Source organism: Penicillium roqueforti (assembly GCF_015533775.1).
Source record: "Penicillium roqueforti strain LCP96 04111 chromosome Unknown scaffold_08, whole genome shotgun sequence".
In the NCBI taxonomy this organism is placed as follows: domain Eukaryota; kingdom Fungi; phylum Ascomycota; class Eurotiomycetes; order Eurotiales; family Aspergillaceae; genus Penicillium; species Penicillium roqueforti.
Genome location: NW_024067572.1, coordinates 590,837 through 608,745, shown reverse-complemented (window position 1 = coordinate 608,745; position 17,909 = coordinate 590,837). Strand labels below are relative to the sequence as shown.

The following is a 17,909-nucleotide window of genomic DNA, read 5'->3' as shown; positions in this document are numbered from 1 at the left end:
CGATCCAAATATGACCATAATCGATTGAAATTTACGGTAAAAGAAACAAAGATAGTCTACCAGCTCGTCTTCCCTCGGCTTCTTCCCCGCATTTCCGACTTCTCCGACTCCCCACGTCCCCGCCAATTCTTCTCTTCTTTACATTTTACCGAGTCCCTAAAACCTCACATAGGAACCACAAACTGTTGCAGTAATGGCTACCCTTGCGCGCTCATCTCGGATCCGTAAGAAACCCCCGAATCCTAATGCAGTGCAAGTTAACACTAGACCAGGCAATCCGGCACTCTTGTATGCAAAACCCCAGTATCAAACAAGGATATATAGCTTCAAAATCTGACTCAATTCCAAAGCATCTGCGACATCCAAGAAAAATTCCGCAATGGAATCTACGAGTTCCCCAAACTGTACGAATCCCATATCCCAAGAACAATTGAAACCAAAAAGCCAACCAACCAACAGGGTCTTAACGGCTGAAAAAATGCTCCGCGCAGCCTCAGCCCTCAAAATCCCCGTGTTCGTAACAACCCAGAACCGCGCGAAACTCGGCAACACCGTGCCAGAACTCCAGCAACACCTCAGCGACACACACGTCCGAGCTGACGTAGATAAAACCCTCTTCTCAATGATAACCCCGGAGATCGAGAAGCTGCTCCCGGCCCCCGGCTCTGCGCCCCTTGACGTGATAATCGTCGGGATCGAGACTCATATCTGTGTGACGCAGACGACGCTTGATCTTCTCGAGCGCGGTCACCGCGTTTACATCCTTGTTGATGGCGTCAGCAGTATGAACACCGAGGAGAGGGGGATTGCGCTTTCCAGGTTGAGGGATGCTGGGGCTGTTGTTACGAGTAGTGAGAGTGTCCTTTTTGAGATTCTTGGTGATGCTTCGCACGAAGCGTTCCGGGCTGTTAGTGGGCTTGTTAAGGAAACGAAGGATAATACGAAGGGGGCTTTGGGGGTTTTTTCAAAGATTTGATTTGATGGGACCTGGTTTAAGTAACGTACAGTGCTTAACTAATCTTTCATAGTAGATGTTCTAGGAAAGAATGCATGTGATAAGTGGTTACCACTTGGCTGAATACATTATTTGGTTTGACTAGTGACTCGAAAACGTCGGTTTCTCGAAGTCTTGATTATCCCCGTATCCCAGCCATACTTTCAGCTTTACACCAGCAGATTTCGCTTCGCGCGCGAGCAAAGATGGTGCCAGCCTCCAGCTTCCCTCGAGCACATCCTCCTCTGTTTCAGAATTAGGAACTGTTTCAGTCGAGTAGATGTTCACTGTGTGTAAATATGGAAGATGCACCCTCTTATGCTGGATCAAATCGAGCATGAAATTGTCGTGCTCCAAATTATCAGTCTCACTCAGGAATTCAGTGAGCTCGGTATCGTCATAAAAGATCTCCAACACCTCCAGACTGTGAGGTAAGCCTTTCCAGACCCCATGCGGAGCATCCCACCCACAGAGGAAGACATGATAAATGCGCAGGATTCTAAGGGCCATGAACTCGCTCAGATCAATGCGAGGTCCATTGCCCAGTCCTTCATGGACAAGCGGTGGCCGTGTCATCGTCAGTTCTACCAACGTTGTTTTTTGCGGTTGCAGCGTGCGCACAAAAGCAGCACATGTCCAGGTTTTGGCTGGTTCGTCTCCAATATGGCCCTCCCACTCACCTTGCTCGGCGTCGTAGTGAAGCGTCTTCAAAGATGCCGGCCAGCTTAATACAGCGGCTAGAGCTCCCTCATGCGCCCCACAATCAATCAGCTTTAGACATTCCACAGGTGAAGTGCCAATATGTGAGTTGTTTGGAAATTCTAAAGGCTCCCAATCACTGAACTTGTGAATAGTAAGGTCTCGTATGTTGGAAAACCAAAAGAAATGATGGATATCATAAATAGAGTCGTCACATGGAATGATCGCTGAGATGATGTGCTCTTGGAGACCTGGGTCCTTTTCAAGACTCCGATTTAGCTGCTGCAGTGGCGATGGTGCGCCGACATGACCATATCTGCGGACAAATATATCACGATAGAAAAGTGGTTGTAGAAGACTATTCAGGCGACAGGTGGCGAGTAGGAAAGAATGAAGGGATTTGGAGCTAGGTGGTGGATCACGCTCTATTGCGTAGCGGTAGGCATCTCCAAGCTCATGGAATGGCAGTGGTATCTGTCTCGTACCCATTTGTAGGTAGTCACCGATGGCTAGAATCAATTCAGCTGGAAGATCCAGCAGACCTGCCATTATTATTGCTCTCAAGGCCAATCGTCCTGATTCTGGATCTCGATTTTGGCTGTGATTTTAAACGAACGAGTAAAACGTATTCTTGCCAGGCAGAAGCTGAAATTCCTCCCGTAAATTTTGCACTCCAGCCCCCTGGAGTATTGATTACTAATATTTACTAACGTCCAGCCCTGTACCTATGAATGTATGGGAGATGAGGAGGATTATACATATACTAATAGAATCGAATCAGTTGATATTGTCCTGGTCATGCGAATTAAATGGTAAGAATATCATTTTTTCCTCAATTTTTTCTCTTTTACTTAGTAGGTCATTCCAGCAATACTACAAGCTAAAAAGAAAAAGTGGTTCCCCTTCTATGTTGGCAGCCTTTTAACTCAGCGCCTCTCACTTTTCCTGATTTCCAGGGAATCGCAACCCTTGCGTATCATGCCATAAGCCGAGATCATTTCAGATTCGGTTGTAATCAAACATAAAAGCCAAGCCTAGTCTGTTTCATCTAGGAGGAGGCATTATGATGGGGTGGGTTGAGCCATCCAAACGCCGATGCACCACCCACGGGATTTAGCGTGCCATACTTGTCCGAAGGAGTATTTGGGTGGTGGACAGAAGCAATCGGCAAAGACGACTTGTCGGCCTGCTCAGTGGTAGCACTGCCAGGACCCGAGCCCGAAGTTGTGGAGTTTGCATGGCTCGTGGATTTTCCGGTGCGGAAGACCTTCATCTCGCGTTTATCCGCCACCTTCTGGGCAGTGCTGGCGGATTTCTTGGCATCGCGACGCCATGGGCCACCCCAAGATGGCATATCCTCAGTTTTAGTAGGCTCAGGAGTCGGTGGATTGACAGTAGCTGAGCGCGTTTCAGCTGAAATGTGAGCATGAGCCTGGAGGTTCTGTAGGTGGGACTTGTGAGGATCGCTATTCTCGCTGCCAGACAGACTAGTCGATGGGGGCGCTGAGGCCTGTTTCTGTTGAACATTGGCAGGCCGGCCAATGATACCAACGGATGGATGTCCGTTAGTAGGAGGTTCCCGTATGTCTCCAGTATTAGGAGAAGTGCGGAGGGACTTAAACACGGAGTCCTTCTCGGGACGAACGAGGGGAACAGACACGCGGTTGTGGTCATCGTCCACCATGATCAGTTTATCTTGTGAGAATAAAATATCAGCATTGTGCGCACGCATCACATCGCTTCCAATGATGATTTGAATCGAATTATCGCCGACTTCTGTCTCGCAAACCACAAAGCGAATGGTCACGGCAGGAACTTGGTGAGTAGGGGTTCCGGGGCGTGATGAAGATGGATGAATAAGTGCTTCGGGAAGATAAAGCGGGAGCTTGATGTACTCTACATCGCCCTCGCACACAATCATGTTCTCCAACCCGAATTCGCGGACCATAGAGAGACCCAAACTTGAGATGTAAGAGCCCGAGCAAACGGCTGCATAGAGGAGAGAGCCATTAGTGAAAGTATCAGTCAACCAGCAGCGAATGATGGACGGGACCGGTCCAAGCAAGAAGAGTCCAGGAGGGGGAATCAGAGGGGACTCGATAGGCGTAGTACCAAGCAGCCGAGCGGTGTTCAGGCGCAGGCTGTTAGTCCGAGCGGAATGGTGTGAGTGGCCAGAGGAGCTCAATCGTCCATCAGATTGGTGTGAAAATGTCCGCTCAAGAAGCGGGTGGGTGCTCAAGCCGCTGCCGGTCCGCAGAGGAAGGTCATTGCTGGAACGGCTAGCCTGGCCGTTCCCGTGGATAGCACTTTCGTCAAAACGGACACTGTTGGCTCGTGACGTACCCCGTCTAGGCTCGTCTTCGCCATCGAATCCGATCGCAGAACTGGCCATTGCGGAATGATGACCTTGATCGAATCCTTTGAAAGCATCCGGGGGGGAGTGGAAAGTGGGGTCTGGAAGGGATGTCTTGGTAAGTGGCGAGCTGATCGTGAAGGGCAGAGGTGGACTACCTGGAGCGATTGCCCCAACCGAGTGCGGAAACGGCGAGACAGGACACCAAGGACTTCTCAGTCGGGCATCCTCGTCCCGGCGACGCTCCAGTTGCGCGAGCCGTTCTCCTTGCTCGTACTGGGCAATGTGGAGCTCCTTCAACTCGTCAAAAACACGCCAAATGTCGTCACGGGAAGCAAAGGGATACTGCGCGTCCATCGCCAGTCCAGTTTCCAGTGTTGAGAACTCAAGATAAAAAGAAAATAAAGCAGAGAAGGTGACGCGGGGTAGTTGGAATAGTCCACCCTAAGAGCAGGGGCGCGAACGGCGTTACTTCAATTCGACACCTTTTTCTCCAATATCTCCTGCCGCCTTCAATCTGTGAGACGGCCCACCGGCCGTCCACCCTGTCTTCGAAGGACAAATATCTGGAGACCTGATCAGAACATCCAGCAGGGAGTTGAGGGAAGATAGACGATGGTATTGGCACAGATGAAGGGAACGCGTTTCAAGATGGTTGGTATCGTAATCGAGATTATTGATGGGTTTGAGGCGATTCACGAGCAATCTCAAGTCCACAGAAAGACGCGATGAAGTATTCGGTGACGTATGGTATATGATGTGCCAGGCACAAGTTGAGTCGCGGATGATTGGGCCGTCGGTGCAAGCGAAGTGATGCGAAATCGAGACCAAAGTAACACAAGGTTGCGACTATAGAGGCCTCAAGAGGATGATACAGACACGGAGAGAAAGGGTTCCAGGTAGCAAACCTAGCAACAGGAGGAAAGGATTATTGTTGTGAGGAGTAATTTAGAGAGGAACCATTGTCGAAGGGTGTAGGCGGTGACGCACGGTAGGGGCGGAGAGTAAAGCGGAGAGTTAAAGTGGAGGAAAAAGGACGATCATAGGCCCCAGGGCTAGACCTTCTACTATACGCGCATTCCAAGGCTGTATACTCCACCATTCCATAACGTCTATTCATATTTCGTATTCTACATAACATATGTTACTCAATATCTAGCAGTGCAATGTCTTCCAACTTGCACCGCTGGTACTATTCGCACACTACGATAACAAAGTGAGCACAACGTTTGTGCTAAGAGAAGTCTACTATGTAGGAGATGTCGAAGTACATGGCCAATTAAGATATACAACTATTGCCACAGGCCAGTGTCATACGGTCTTATTTCAATACCAAGCTGGCATCCTCCCGATCTGCAAAGTACATGACCACCATCAGATTTGAATGAGGATATCAGCTTGAAGACTAGTGTTGCTGCTTCGGGTATTCCACCACTTGACGGCTAAATATCACATTTTCCCGTGTGATACAGCCTATACTGTAAAAACTGTGGGCTCCTATACAAGTCATTACTCAATACGTTGGAGTTATTTGGCAAGCATATTCAGTATTTCTAGTTACATACATCTATGGCTATAGCCTATCTGAAGTGCCTAGGTGATCAATGTGACTTATTAGTCTTCACCGCCTGACGGCTTAGCAAAATCTGGATGGTAAGGGTGACCATATTTGGTTAATGATTGTTTCGATGTTGTGGGAGTCATAGACTGGGAATGGACCCAAACCGCATTTTGTTCCCGTGCATGATGTGGCCGCTGGCCGAGTTCTACAACGGCTCTAATGAGCTAGCTGGGGAGCAATTGCGGCTAGCTGCTATCTTTCGTGAGAAGGGCCGCGAAGATCTTACCAACTATGTATGTCCTCGAGGGCCGAAAGGCCCAAAGACTCTTCTTCGCTCTTGGGCCTCAAAGCTCTTTCCTAGATATGCAGACACTTTCACGTCTATTCATAGCACTTCGATGGGTCTTCAATTCCAAGACGAGGAATGGGAGGCATTGAAGAGCAAGGCCCTCAAGATATGGAGCGACGATGGCTTACTCCTTGGCTTGTTAGGATGTTAAGTTCGGATAATGTCGGTTTTGTTCCCGTCCCGTGTCTACCCGTATCTTCCAGCCCCACAATTTTTCTTATCGTAATCAACATGGATCGCGGATTTACCTTCATCATCCGAAGACAACAAAAAGTACGCTCCAACCATGGATTCGTGTCCAACTGCCAAGGAGTTGCTTGGTGCGTACTATATTTGAGCCACTGCAACTATACCATGCTCCCATACCTTTCCGCTAACGATGTATTGCGGCAGATCGCGTCGACTATGATATCTCGCAGCTGCTGCAGCGGTTCGAAAATATCGTCGCCATTGCTGCCAACAAGTTCGACGGCACCAGTCACGTTGATGCTGCTGTAGAAGCATTCCAGATTGATGTAGAATCCACTGCGCTGGTATGTTGACATGCGCCGCCCCGGTCATACCCGGCCACCTCTCCCCTTCCCAAGAAAAATGCAGTTGAGCTTCTGAATTCACACCAGAGCACGAAATTGACATTATGCTATCTCAGATCCGTGCCTCGGAGGACCTGCTCGCCTTGCACCGTCTCATGAAGGAGCTCTGGCTCTTCGGTAAGCTCGATACTCTTGGCGAAGACGAGCGGGATGTCCAGCGTCGTGAAAAGCTCGAGGAGGATGTGACGGCCATCCAGAGCGCACTTGACAAAGGATTGTTGATGCCATCGTCGGATGAACCTGAGGACCACGAAACGGAAGACCCTGAGAATTCCAAGAACTCTGAGCAATCCGATAAGTAACGATAATTTTCCGAGGATCTCCTTTAAGCATTTTGGTCGTTGGTTCTTGGAGCTGTCTCGCGCGTGATACCCACTTGGTCCCTTTAATCTGGCGTTCGACTGGTGTTGTGGCGTATTCGGTTTTCCTGTGATGTTGAATACAAACACATTTTTGACTATCACTCTGCTGCTTCGCTGACCGAGTTAGAATAGAGTAGTGTAATGTTTCCCTGTTGGCATTGGATCGTGTACCTGGAGCTGCGAGGCGATAAGCGGCCCAACTCCGATAACGATTTCTCTGTTCGCGACGCGAGCCTCCACTCCACTATTCAACAACCTCCCTCACAACCCAAATATCACACTCCCCGTCTCTGAATAACAATATTTTGTTCTCTAATTGCAACTACGATCACCTCGCAAACCAAAATGCCACCGCACAACCCGCAACCCCTTCCCTCCCTCACCCTGATCGTGGCGACGACCCCGATCCGCACCGCGTCGACAACCACAAAAGACGAAATCACGCGCCTAGGAATCGGCTTAAATGGCACGCTCCCATGGCCGCGCATAAAAACAGACATGTCATTCTTCGCTCGCGTAACATCCCGCCCACCGGGTCCAGGCACGACGAACGCCATCATCATGGGCCGCAAGACGTATGACTCAGTGCCAGCCTCACTGCGCCCACTCGCGAAGCGCATTAACGTTGTGGTCACGCGTGACACATCCGGGTCTGTTCGCGAGAGCGTGACTGCCGAATTAGGGAATATGAGGAGAAAGATTGCGGCTAAGGCCGCTCAGGCACAGGCCACAAGTGCGGAAAAGGAAGCTCTTGAGCCGCCCAAGGATGCTGTTCCAGCTCCGCCGGTGGGCCCGGTGACGGATGCGATTGTTACACCGAGTCTGGGCGCAGCTTTGGAGCAGTTGGACTCTGTGTATGGGGCGCAGGGGACGCTTGGCAAGATTTTTGTTATAGGTGGGGCCGAGATTTATAATGCTACGTTGAATATGGGTGCCGAGGAGCTACGTGGTCGGCCTGTTAGGGTTGTCATGACGAATGTTGTGCGAAAGGGGGCTGTAGATGTGCCTACTTCGTTTGAGTGTGATACATTCTTCCCGTTGGATGGGCTTCACAAGAAGAATGGGTGGCGGCCTGTTAGCCCCGGGGAGGTTTCCGAGTGGGTTGGAGAGGGTGTTGATTTGGAGTGGAAGAAGGACGGGGATGTTGAGGTTCAGATGGTTGGATTTGAAAAATTGATTTAGACATGGGTAGGATATGGTCTTCCCTGATAAATGACTAGTCAAGTATGTTCCAAAGTTTGTACTTCATGCCTAGCTGTCCAAAAGAAAGATATATACAACAAAACTATGCACAGTGCCAATGTTGGTTGAGTAGGCACACATAATCGATAGACATGGAATGAAACGAGAGGATATGCAAGGCTATACAAACAATTGAAGTAGAATGCCTAGGCAACGCCGGAAAATGCAAATGAGAAGTAGTACAGTGGTCGACCGATTTCCACGGCCTAGTCGCTATTCTCCTTCATGAATTTCACGAATGCTTTCTTGTGTACCAGGCCGGCATATTTTCCGTCCCGAGTAACGCAGAGGTAACGAAGACCTAGCTTGGCGAAGCATTGGTAGACCAGATCGATAGGGGAATGAACATCAAGAGCGATTGGAGCCTATGTATAAACAAATTAGTATGGGCCAAGATATTGAAGAAGTTAACCAAACTTACAGGGTCAATGAATTGACTGAAATCCACCTCGTCGGCATCCTCGTTATCGCTGTCCAAGACGGCTGAAGAAGCGTCCATGGCCATCAGACAGATCGTATTTTCTTCTTCCTCGCCCAGCGTATCTAGTGCGTACTCGAGATCCGGTGCCGGGATCAGACCAGCTAGGACACCGTCCCGTAGAATAGGAAGTCCGCTGTCTAGCTCGCCTGCCATGAGCAGGTGTTCCAGTTTCAAACGGAGGTCTGTGGCTGGCAAAAATGGTGATGCAGAGATATCGATGATGCGATTCTTCCGCACTGGTCGGACTATATCCCCCAGCAAGGCATCGGTGGTCGGTTGGAGTTTGCTATCAAGGAAGGGGTAGGAGTTCATGTCGGTCAAGAGATCCTGGTTTCAATTAGTATAATGTCAAATTTAAGTTACGAGGCGGATCTCAAAACTTACATAAATGCTGCGAGGTTCAATGGCATCCGCAGTCCACTTAGCGCAGAGCACCGACAGCGAAAAAGGAAGCACGTGGTTGAGACTTCCTGTCAATTCGAACAGGATCACAGGCAATGTAACCGACAGTCTTGTCACGCCGCACATGGTCGCTCCAGCGGCAACCAATGCGTAGACTCCTGGAGTCACGCACGACTCAATTCCAGCAACTGCAGGGCAAGAGTCGAATAAGAAAAAAGTCGGGTGTCTAAGAGCCCAGTACTGGATCAAATGTCCAACAATTCGCCCCATCAAGCCACCAACAACCATAGATGGCACGTAGATTCCCGCAGGAACTTTGATGCCGAACGTAATAATGGTCAAGAAACTCTTGATGACAAACGCCACCAGAAGGTCCTGGACAATTTCAAGAATGCCGTCAGTGCGGGGACAGAGGCCCGTACTTTCCACATCTGATTCACACGGAGAAGCTAGCTCAAATAGAAGTTCGGTGACAGCAAGCCTGGTGTACCGATTCCAGAAACTGACAAGACCCGTAAACAACGCAACGAGGAAAACCTCAAGCATTGGCCAGCGCTTGATAGCTGGAATGCGACGGAATGATCGTGCCCATAGATTCGAGGCTTTGATGAAGAGCGCACCAGCGGCGCCTCCCATAATACCGAGAAGGATGAAAATGAAAATCTCGAAGATTTGCCAGTCTGAAAGGTACCGGACTTCGAATAAAACGATCTTGCCTGTTCCATAGGGGTTTAGGAACTTGAGGGACAACGTAGCTGCAATACAACAAAAGAACGTCCGGAAAAGGGTTTTGGGTGGGAAATAATAGCTGACTTCTTCCAAGCTGAAGAGGACGCCGCCAATCGGAGCACCAAAGGCAACAGCAACACCACTAGCGGCACTGGCACTCAGAACCTCTCGTCGCTTTCCATCGTTTTTGTTATACTTGGCGAACAGACGACAACAGATATTGCCCACGCAGGTAGCAATATGAACGTATGGGCCTTCTTTGCCTAAGCTCAAACCAGACGAAACACTAAAAATCAAGCCAATGGTTTTAATGACTAGTGTCTTCAAGCCCAGATATCCATGAAGGACAAAACCACTGTTAATGACTTTGACTTCTGCCACTCCACTGCCAGCAGCAGAGTAGTAGATCATAGCTGGACGGGACGGATAATTAGGCAAAGTTCCATGTAGTGGGCTTGTCTCTGTCTCCGAAAGAGGAGAATCCGAGGCACCAAGGCCATTCCCAGATTTTGTACCACGGGGGTCAGCGCCCAGGTTTTCATCAAGCGTCGCAAGAGAAATGGAAGAAGGAACAACAGTCTTTGTGAGTAGAGTCAAAGCACACGATATGAGAGCTAATGCCACAACCCAAAAGACAAAAATGACAAAGTCAACCCACTGGCTTTCTGTACCCGATGGTGAGAAGATCCTCGACCAGGACCGCCACGCATCACAAGCAGCCAGCCCTTCACAGCACGTCCTTCGATTGCGGAAAATCCGGGTCGTGCAGAAGCCTTCCTTCAGATCAAAGACCGATCCTTCGGTGACATCGACGAAGTAAGCAATGGAGGCCGTGATGCACCCAATGAGCGCGACCAAGATCCATCCTTGCGCACCGTCGAAAGCCGCCAGCAATCGGCCTCGCACATCTTTCCGCTGACGGAGTAGGCGAAGCCGCGCTCCATCGGCGATACTGTCATGCACCCAATCTGTGGAAGTGAATTGATCATACCAAGTCCGTTCATCCAGAAATGAAGAGGCAGTAAGATTGTCCTTCATAGACGGAGGAAGACTAGCGGGTCTGCTGTCGCCGTCCATGCTCCCTCGCCGGCTGAACCCCCTACTCATGGAGTTGGCACGGCTATGATTTAGCGTCCGCCGCAGGCTACCAGCCGCCAGAACGTGTCTAAATGAGTCCGGACCGGTGTCCGAAACCCCGGAGGTGCTGGTGTAAGACCGTCGCGGACCTCGTCGGCGGAAGGCTTGGGCGGGCCCAAGGAGGCTCGTTGTTTCTGTAACCTCGAACGGCGCATCGAGGGACTGGTATTCGGTATGTGTTTCGGAGAGGTAGCTTTGAGATCGTCTGTAGATACTCGGTGAGGGAGGAGCTGTTTGGGGAACGCGCACGTTTTCGGTGTCGTCCTGTTCGCGCGAGGCAAAACTGGACTTTGGAAGGGAGCGAGGCATGTCGCCGAGAAGCCTTTATGCTTCAATTATATGCAGTGGGGCTAGCAAGGAGTCAGTTTTGACATCTAGAGATGATCCACATCAAACAACTCACACGAGCAAAGAAATCAAGGAGCTCGACTTACTAGGTAGCATATTCTCTTTCCAAAAGTTATATTCTTCGGAAAGATAAAAACAAAACACAAAAACACAAAAACACAAAAACACAAAAAGATGGACGGTGAGAAAAGAGGGTCCGAGTCTTAAGATGAGGTGACCATCGAAACGGCGGGGACGCGTCAGGTGAGAGTGACCCACCAGCCACTAGAGTCATTTTGCGTATCTTTAATATATTTTACTGAATGTTCAATGCTCGGCATGTTGTGCTGGTGGTTTGATGGTCTCTCTCCCTGCTTTTTTCCTACGATCAACATCTCGAAACGAATCCCGGGGTGCCGCTGCACGTCCAGAGTGGCGTCGCGAGCACGGGGTACATAGGTATACTTACATCCTGCCCTACAATATATATACAGGAGAGCATGCCTGTCGCAATGGACACTTTGACCCAGCTGATCAAGATGAACAAGGTCACTACGCCTAGAGTGGCTGCATCACGTCGAATCGCGAATGTACATTCCACACACTGATGAATCATTGACGATAAACGAGAGCATCGAGGTATCATAGCTAGTTAGTTGATTGGGGAAGTATCTCTTTGGGTTACTAAACTAGGAGCATCCGCCCAGCTGAGGGAATCCTTCTGCCAGACGTTGTCCAATCCGATCGTCACCCAACGCTGATCTCTTGGCATGCTTTATGAAGCGTGCGCCACCGTGTGAGGGGTGGGTGTGTGACTCTGTCATCCTAAGGTAGACAACGTCAGCCTCTTTCGGATGTCTGACTTTCTTCAGATGTGAATATCAGCTTTAGCACGGGGGTGACTTGAGGACCAGTCTACTTTGAGGTATGAATAAACTCGATACTGTCGAACATATCACCCGGGGAGTGGTTCCAGCTTTACATGTTGATAGACATTGAAGGATCCGTTATAAACAAGTCGTCCATAGGCTCCGAGATCCATACCTACGTAGTTAGCTAGAAGATCATTTTGAGCACCGTTTTCAGCACGATCCCCTTTACCGCTCTTTCGGGCATATGGGGGTTTCGGCGACTAGCAAGTAGTCCCAAAGCTTCTTTTATGGGTCGGGGTCACGATAACTCTACACATATTTTGTGTACAACTATTTTAGTACAAGAAGATGCACGTGTGTTGCTTGAAGTCAGCGAAGAACTAGACATTCATGGTCTCAAAGCTACTCTCTCCTAAGGAAAAAGTATGCTGAATAGTGGGACAAAGTTGAGCATCATCAGACAGCGATGTCATGTAAAAGAGAAATTACTTGCTCCTGTGTTTCATTTTTCCGATAACCCATAGCTCTGCACTTCTATATCCATCCACACATTCATGGTGCAATTCGATATCTTCATTTACTAGATCTCTTGATTATCTAGTTCTGGTAAATTTGCTCAGTAAGCGAAGTAGGTCAGGGAGAAAGAAATCAACTAGCCATCGAGCTAGACATGTAAAAATTCCATGCCAGTATTCAACAAGAGAATCGCTAGCTTTCATCCTATGCGAATACCGCGGAATAATTACATGTGCTCGAACCTTAGGTGTCACTTTTAAGCGCCGGGAAAACCCGATCACTCTTTTTCTTCCTATTCATCTATATTTTAGCCTTGGCCCTTCAACTTATATCAATCCCAGAAAAACTTCGACTTTCGTGTTCGAACTCTGAAATTCCGAGTCTTCCAAAACTTTCATCAAGGCCATTTCAAGCCGTGGCCTCTTCCTATATCGGGACTAACACGGGACTTCGTCTTCCTCTTGTGTCTTCTCTGACCACCCATGGTCCTTTGAATAACTATAGTAATTGGAAAACTGGAATTGGGTGGGGTCGCGATGGACACAGATCACCATTACTACTTCGTACAGTTAGAAGGACCAGGAGGACGAGAAGGGCATTCTTAGAGTGTACAGAGGTCTCAAACTCGTGATGCCGGACGTAAATAATCTGGTTATACTACAGAAGAAAAACCATTTGTGCTGAGGCGGCCGTATCCAGCCTGGAGGGCGGCCGTATCCAGCCTGCCCGGCACCGGTCCGCCCGCCCACGCACCCCTCCGCTACCACCACGTCCGGCCTCTTGTTGCTCGTACCGTAAAGTCCTCGAAACCGGACGACCCACCTAGCCAGCGCCTGGCCGGTTGCCCCGTGGTGATGGGCTTCCATCCTCTTCTGCTCATCTTCGGCTCACCTCTTCGGTCAACCCAGATGGGTCACACCAAACCCCTGCCAAGACTCCCGGGGGACATGGCTGAGCCAGGCACGCCTCGGGGGAGCTGCCCTCTGGCTTGGGGTGTTATAAAACGAGTCGACGTCTCGCGCCATCCTGCTCAGTAACTCTCACAGCTTCGTGCTCTACAGCTCCTCTCCTTTCGCCTTTCCTTCTCCGTCTTCTACTACGCTACGTGATCTGAAGTTCCCTTGTCATGGTCGTTTCCTTCTGTGAAAGACCGAGTTTCTTCGTTGTCGAGAACGAGGCGCGTGACCAAACAAGAGATGCCCTCAGAGTCCAACAAGTCGCCAGAATCTGGTGGTGATGATTCAAGCGCATCTGTTCAGCCGGCCACCGAGGACTCTGGAGCATCAGACACCAACAACTCTGTGACTCGAATTTCCTCAAGGAAGCCATCACCCACCGATGCTGGCAAGCGTTCATCATATGATCCACCACGTGCTGTGAGTCCCCAAGCACGACCTGGTCTCAGCCTCGACTGTAACGACAATCCCGATGACGATACCGATGAAGACCTTGCCAATATTCCTCTTGACTATGGACGATCAGAAGGTACCAAAGCACTGATGCTTCGCATCCAAACCCGCTGGCAAACGTAAGAGCGCGTCCCGGTTCCCCATGCTATGGTCCTGTTGACACTTGTGTAGGTACTGTCACGTCAAAAATAAAGAGCCCGATGCGCTGCCCAAGTGGAAGAGCGCCGAGGAGGCGATTCGTCAGGTGACACCAGGCGACGTTCATCGGTTTCTCAATTTCTGTCTCAAACTCAAAAAGGGAAAAGACGGTAGACATCTGAAAGGCGTGCGGAAAGCGAGCGCCCTGCGACTCGACTGGAAGTTGTTTCGGTGCTACTATAAAAGAGTCAATGGAAGGCAAATTAGCCCCGAGGACAGCGAAGAAATCAATGCCGTAAGCCACCTTCTGAGAAGCCTTGGATCGAGCTGACAAACCCAGGGTATTCGGAGCCTTGTCGACAAGTTCGAGCTCGATGATGACGAACGCGGCAAGGAGCCGGTCTACGTTCAAGACTTGACCGAATTCAACGAGACCATCCTCCGTACCCAGGAGAAGCGCTTCCATCTTGGATATGAGCGTATTCAGCTTTGCCTGTTCACGATGTTGGGAATATTTACGATCAATCGTCTCAGTGCGCTGCTCTCACTGCAGTTCAAACACCTGCAGTTCTCTATTCAAAAGGATCCTGACGACGGCCCTCCCATATTGTTGGTGGAGATCAAAGCGGAACACACGAAGAAGTTTCTCGGCAGGTCTCAAAAGTGCGTGCTCTCCATTCTCTCCGAGTAGCCATCGAACTAAGACAGACTTACCAGAAACAATTTCCCGCTTCCCGAAATTATCGATGATCCATCGCTTATCTTCAGCCCTCACACATTCATATTTGGCATCCTATTCTGGCTTGAGGCTTTTCAAGTCCCGGAGCTATCCTCGATGGAGACGCTTCGAGGGCTGTCAATCGAGGGTGGACGGCAGCAAATGCCATTGCCTATACGACCTGAAGTCGAAGAGTATTATATCTTCTGCCGTACAGAGATTGTTAATGGGAAGCCAGAAATGCTCTGGGATCGCCCAATGCCCGCAGGAACGATGTCCGGCCGCCTGAAAACCACAGGAGAAATCCACGGATGGCTGCACTCAATGTTTTCTCATCGATTCCGTTACGCAGGAGGAAAAATGCTGAATGAAAGCGATGAGGTCAGCCAAGCGCAGCAGAACCTGATCATGAAACATTCGGACACCAAAACCTTTCTCGATCACTACCTGCCACGGCACATCAACACTGATATGCAGAATATCATGAATGGTCGCAAATCCAACAAACCCCTGATGCGTGCCATCACGCGCATGAGTCGGTGGATAGACAAAAGGCGGCCTCGACATTTAACAGAAGAGCAGCGGAAGTCCATTCGCAATCACCCTGAATACCTGACAGCCAAGCAGCAAAGGGACGAGCAAATGGATGCTCACAGAGAATCGCCCAATTTCCAAAGTCAACTACGATTAGACAAGCTGACGCGTGACGTGGCGAACACCTTCGGTCGACTGGAGCGCAGGCTGAGAGACAAGATAAGGAAGGACTTTGACCGAGAGCAGGCAGTCATTGATATCAAGCGGCAGTTATCCGGGTCGGCTGTTAATGACGAGGTCGCGAAAGAGTTGCTCCGAACTCAGGATCATATGTCCCCAGAGCAGATCAATCTTATAGAAAGGCTGCTTACCTGGCCCACTTCCCAATCCCTGGAAGCCGAATGGGAACGGCGAAATGCCGCGGTAGCTGCTATTTCACAGTATTGCTCCGTCCAAGAAGGCGGCCCGCTGCGTGGACGACGGAAACGACCATCGCCCCATGACGGGTTCGATGAAACGCAAACATCAGATGCAATCCGCCCGCCGAAGATAAAGTGCGCATCTCGCGGGATGTCACAGAGGGATGTACTATTGCAGCAGGCCGAAGAACATATCAAGGCTTCTGACAAACCGCTACGATGTTTTCAGTGTTACGGCAACACCAAGGAGCCAGACCATCGCCGGATGCAGGAATGGAGCGAATACAAGTCGACGCTGAGACATTTTCGCAGGAAGCACCTAGGCGACCGAAGGTGTCACATGTGCAATGTTGACCTTCTGCATGAGATGCATCTTCGAAGACATGCTGAGGAGGTTCACCGTCTTTGCACACAGCCAAGAACTAGCGTACCGAAGTCGGGGGTATTGGACTCAACATCGCGTAGTCAAACATTCATGGCTTTGCACTAAACTAATTGTAAATCGCTTCTATGATTTTTGAACTCTCCTTGAATACATTTCTCGTGTTTTGTATGAGCCTTATATAAGCGTGACGTGCGTAGGCATGAATGGTGCTCTTTTAATATTCGATGAAAGACAGGGCATGAGAGACGGAATGCGCAGCACGTTGGTAAAATGATGTGAAGATAATTTTCTGACAACCTTGTTCTGTAGATTGAATATTTTGGTGGAGTCGAGGAGAGTAAGCCAAATGTGGAAAACAGTATTGGCTCAGATGCTCAGGGTTAGCTCAGGGTAGGCTCAGGGTAGGCTCAGGGTAAGCTCGGGGTGTCAATGACTCGGCGTAAGCTCATGATAGGCTCTTAAAAACGCTCTGTTAAACATGCTACACTGCGTTTATTACGATGAATGATAAGTGTCTGTCGAATAGTGTCGGGAATAAGTCTCCCGAACCGGTGGAATTACTGAGATAACTAGAATTTTGAACAGGTGCAAAGGCGGTGTGCCCCAAGCCTATTGGCACTCAACTATCTCCACAGCGACAGATAGCTTATATTGAGACTCGAAATGATACTAGCCCATGATTTGTTTACATATATATCAGCGGGCAGGTAGCAATTAATGGGGTCATCTTGTAGTTGCCTGGGAAGCCGTCCAAGAGAATTCTCCTCATTAACTCCGCTCTCGAGACCGCTCCCGTGGCCGCCTTACGGGACCACTTTTAGGACCGCTTGGGGACTAGTCCTTGGAACGGATGGAGACCGCTTTTGAGACCGCTCTTGGGACCGCCTGGGGACCAGTCTTTGGGACGCTTGGAGACCGCTCTCAAGACCGCTCATAGCACCGCTCGTCGCACCGCTCGTTGCACCGCTCGTTGCACCGCTCTTGGGACCGCCTACAGACCGCCTCTTGCACGGCTTCTGTAATATACAGTACTCAAGGAAAACGTTACACGATGTAAATAACATGAAAGTACCGTACAGATGCCGGACTCGACTACCACGCCCAAGTCAGTTCCAGGCCACCACTTCTCTTACCTACGAATGCGAATTCGAGCTTTTACAATCGCGGCGTCTATATCTGTCACTGCGGTGGCCGAGCAAGAGGAAGAATTTTGAAAATGACTAGATTAAAACACGATCGCGCTCAGTCTGTTCACTGTTACGTAAATCACACAAATTAGTGGAGTTGCGACCTGAGGTGTTACAAATGCCTCGAAGGTATGCTCCCCATTGAGATCGGGATGGAGCAAGCAGCTATCTCATACAAAATAGATCTCAACACATTCCCTGATTCATGATGCAATAATGAGGGTATTTCGATCCCTTCTTTAAGGAAGCCTTCCTCCTGCCACTTATAGAACTCGAGTGTGGGTGTCTGTGTTCTCTTCATTGGTGTTGCCCGGTCTGGTCCGCGGGGCTGTGACCGAGCCATCCCCATTCCACTATTTGAAATACCTACTGTATGGTAGATAATCAAAATGCTCATAGCTGTCGGAACGTGGTCGTTACAGTATGGACTAGTACGGGCATAGCCAATTAAGTACTTGAGAGTGCGATTTCTAGAGACTATAAAGTGCAGAATAAATAGGGG

General features: G+C 49.6%; 7 protein-coding genes across 7 annotated transcripts; 4 read left to right on the top strand and 3 right to left on the bottom strand.

Moving 5' to 3' along the window:
* Window positions 1-193: 193 nt before the first annotated feature.
* Window positions 194-976, top strand: LCP9604111_4295 (uncharacterized protein; the record flags this gene model as incomplete). The annotated part of the gene is made up of 4 exons (XM_039071978.1): window positions 194-224; window positions 273-288; window positions 351-404; window positions 460-976. 4 exons carry the CDS (start codon window positions 194-196, stop codon window positions 974-976), a joined length of 618 nt encoding a protein of 205 aa, XP_038929857.1.
* A 120-nt stretch (window positions 977-1,096) lies between these two features.
* LCP9604111_4294 (uncharacterized protein) lies at window positions 1,097-2,242 on the bottom strand (the record flags this gene model as incomplete). Its single annotated transcript, XM_039071977.1, has 1 exon — window positions 1,097-2,242. One exon carries the CDS (start codon window positions 2,240-2,242, stop codon window positions 1,097-1,099), a length of 1,146 nt encoding a protein of 381 aa, XP_038929856.1.
* Window positions 2,243-2,741: 499 nt separating this feature from the next.
* Window positions 2,742-4,403, bottom strand: LCP9604111_4293 (uncharacterized protein; the record flags this gene model as incomplete). Its single annotated transcript, XM_039071976.1, has 2 exons — window positions 2,742-4,147; window positions 4,205-4,403. The coding sequence occupies 2 exons, from the start codon at window positions 4,401-4,403 to the stop codon at window positions 2,742-2,744; spliced, it is 1,605 nt and encodes a 534-aa protein (XP_038929855.1).
* Window positions 4,404-6,242: 1,839 nt separating this feature from the next.
* LCP9604111_4292 (RNA polymerase II mediator complex head subunit MED22) lies at window positions 6,243-6,851 on the top strand (the record flags this gene model as incomplete). The annotated part of the gene is made up of 3 exons (XM_039071975.1): window positions 6,243-6,276; window positions 6,350-6,489; window positions 6,606-6,851. 3 exons carry the CDS (start codon window positions 6,243-6,245, stop codon window positions 6,849-6,851), a joined length of 420 nt encoding a protein of 139 aa, XP_038929854.1.
* Window positions 6,852-7,256: 405 nt separating this feature from the next.
* On the top strand, window positions 7,257-8,093 carry LCP9604111_4291 (dihydrofolate reductase; the record flags this gene model as incomplete). Its single annotated transcript, XM_039071974.1, has 1 exon — window positions 7,257-8,093. One exon carries the CDS (start codon window positions 7,257-7,259, stop codon window positions 8,091-8,093), a length of 837 nt encoding a protein of 278 aa, XP_038929853.1.
* Window positions 8,094-8,359: 266 nt separating this feature from the next.
* On the bottom strand, window positions 8,360-11,211 carry LCP9604111_4290 (putative voltage-gated chloride channel (ClcA); the record flags this gene model as incomplete). Its single annotated transcript, XM_039071973.1, has 3 exons — window positions 8,360-8,518; window positions 8,575-8,961; window positions 9,019-11,211. The coding sequence occupies 3 exons, from the start codon at window positions 11,209-11,211 to the stop codon at window positions 8,360-8,362; spliced, it is 2,739 nt and encodes a 912-aa protein (XP_038929852.1).
* Window positions 11,212-13,813: 2,602 nt separating this feature from the next.
* LCP9604111_4289 (DUF3435 domain-containing protein) lies at window positions 13,814-16,325 on the top strand (the record flags this gene model as incomplete). The annotated part of the gene is made up of 4 exons (XM_039071971.1): window positions 13,814-14,145; window positions 14,198-14,459; window positions 14,505-14,827; window positions 14,882-16,325. The coding sequence occupies 4 exons, from the start codon at window positions 13,814-13,816 to the stop codon at window positions 16,323-16,325; spliced, it is 2,361 nt and encodes a 786-aa protein (XP_038929851.1).
* Between the last annotated feature and the right edge of the window lie 1,584 nt (window positions 16,326-17,909).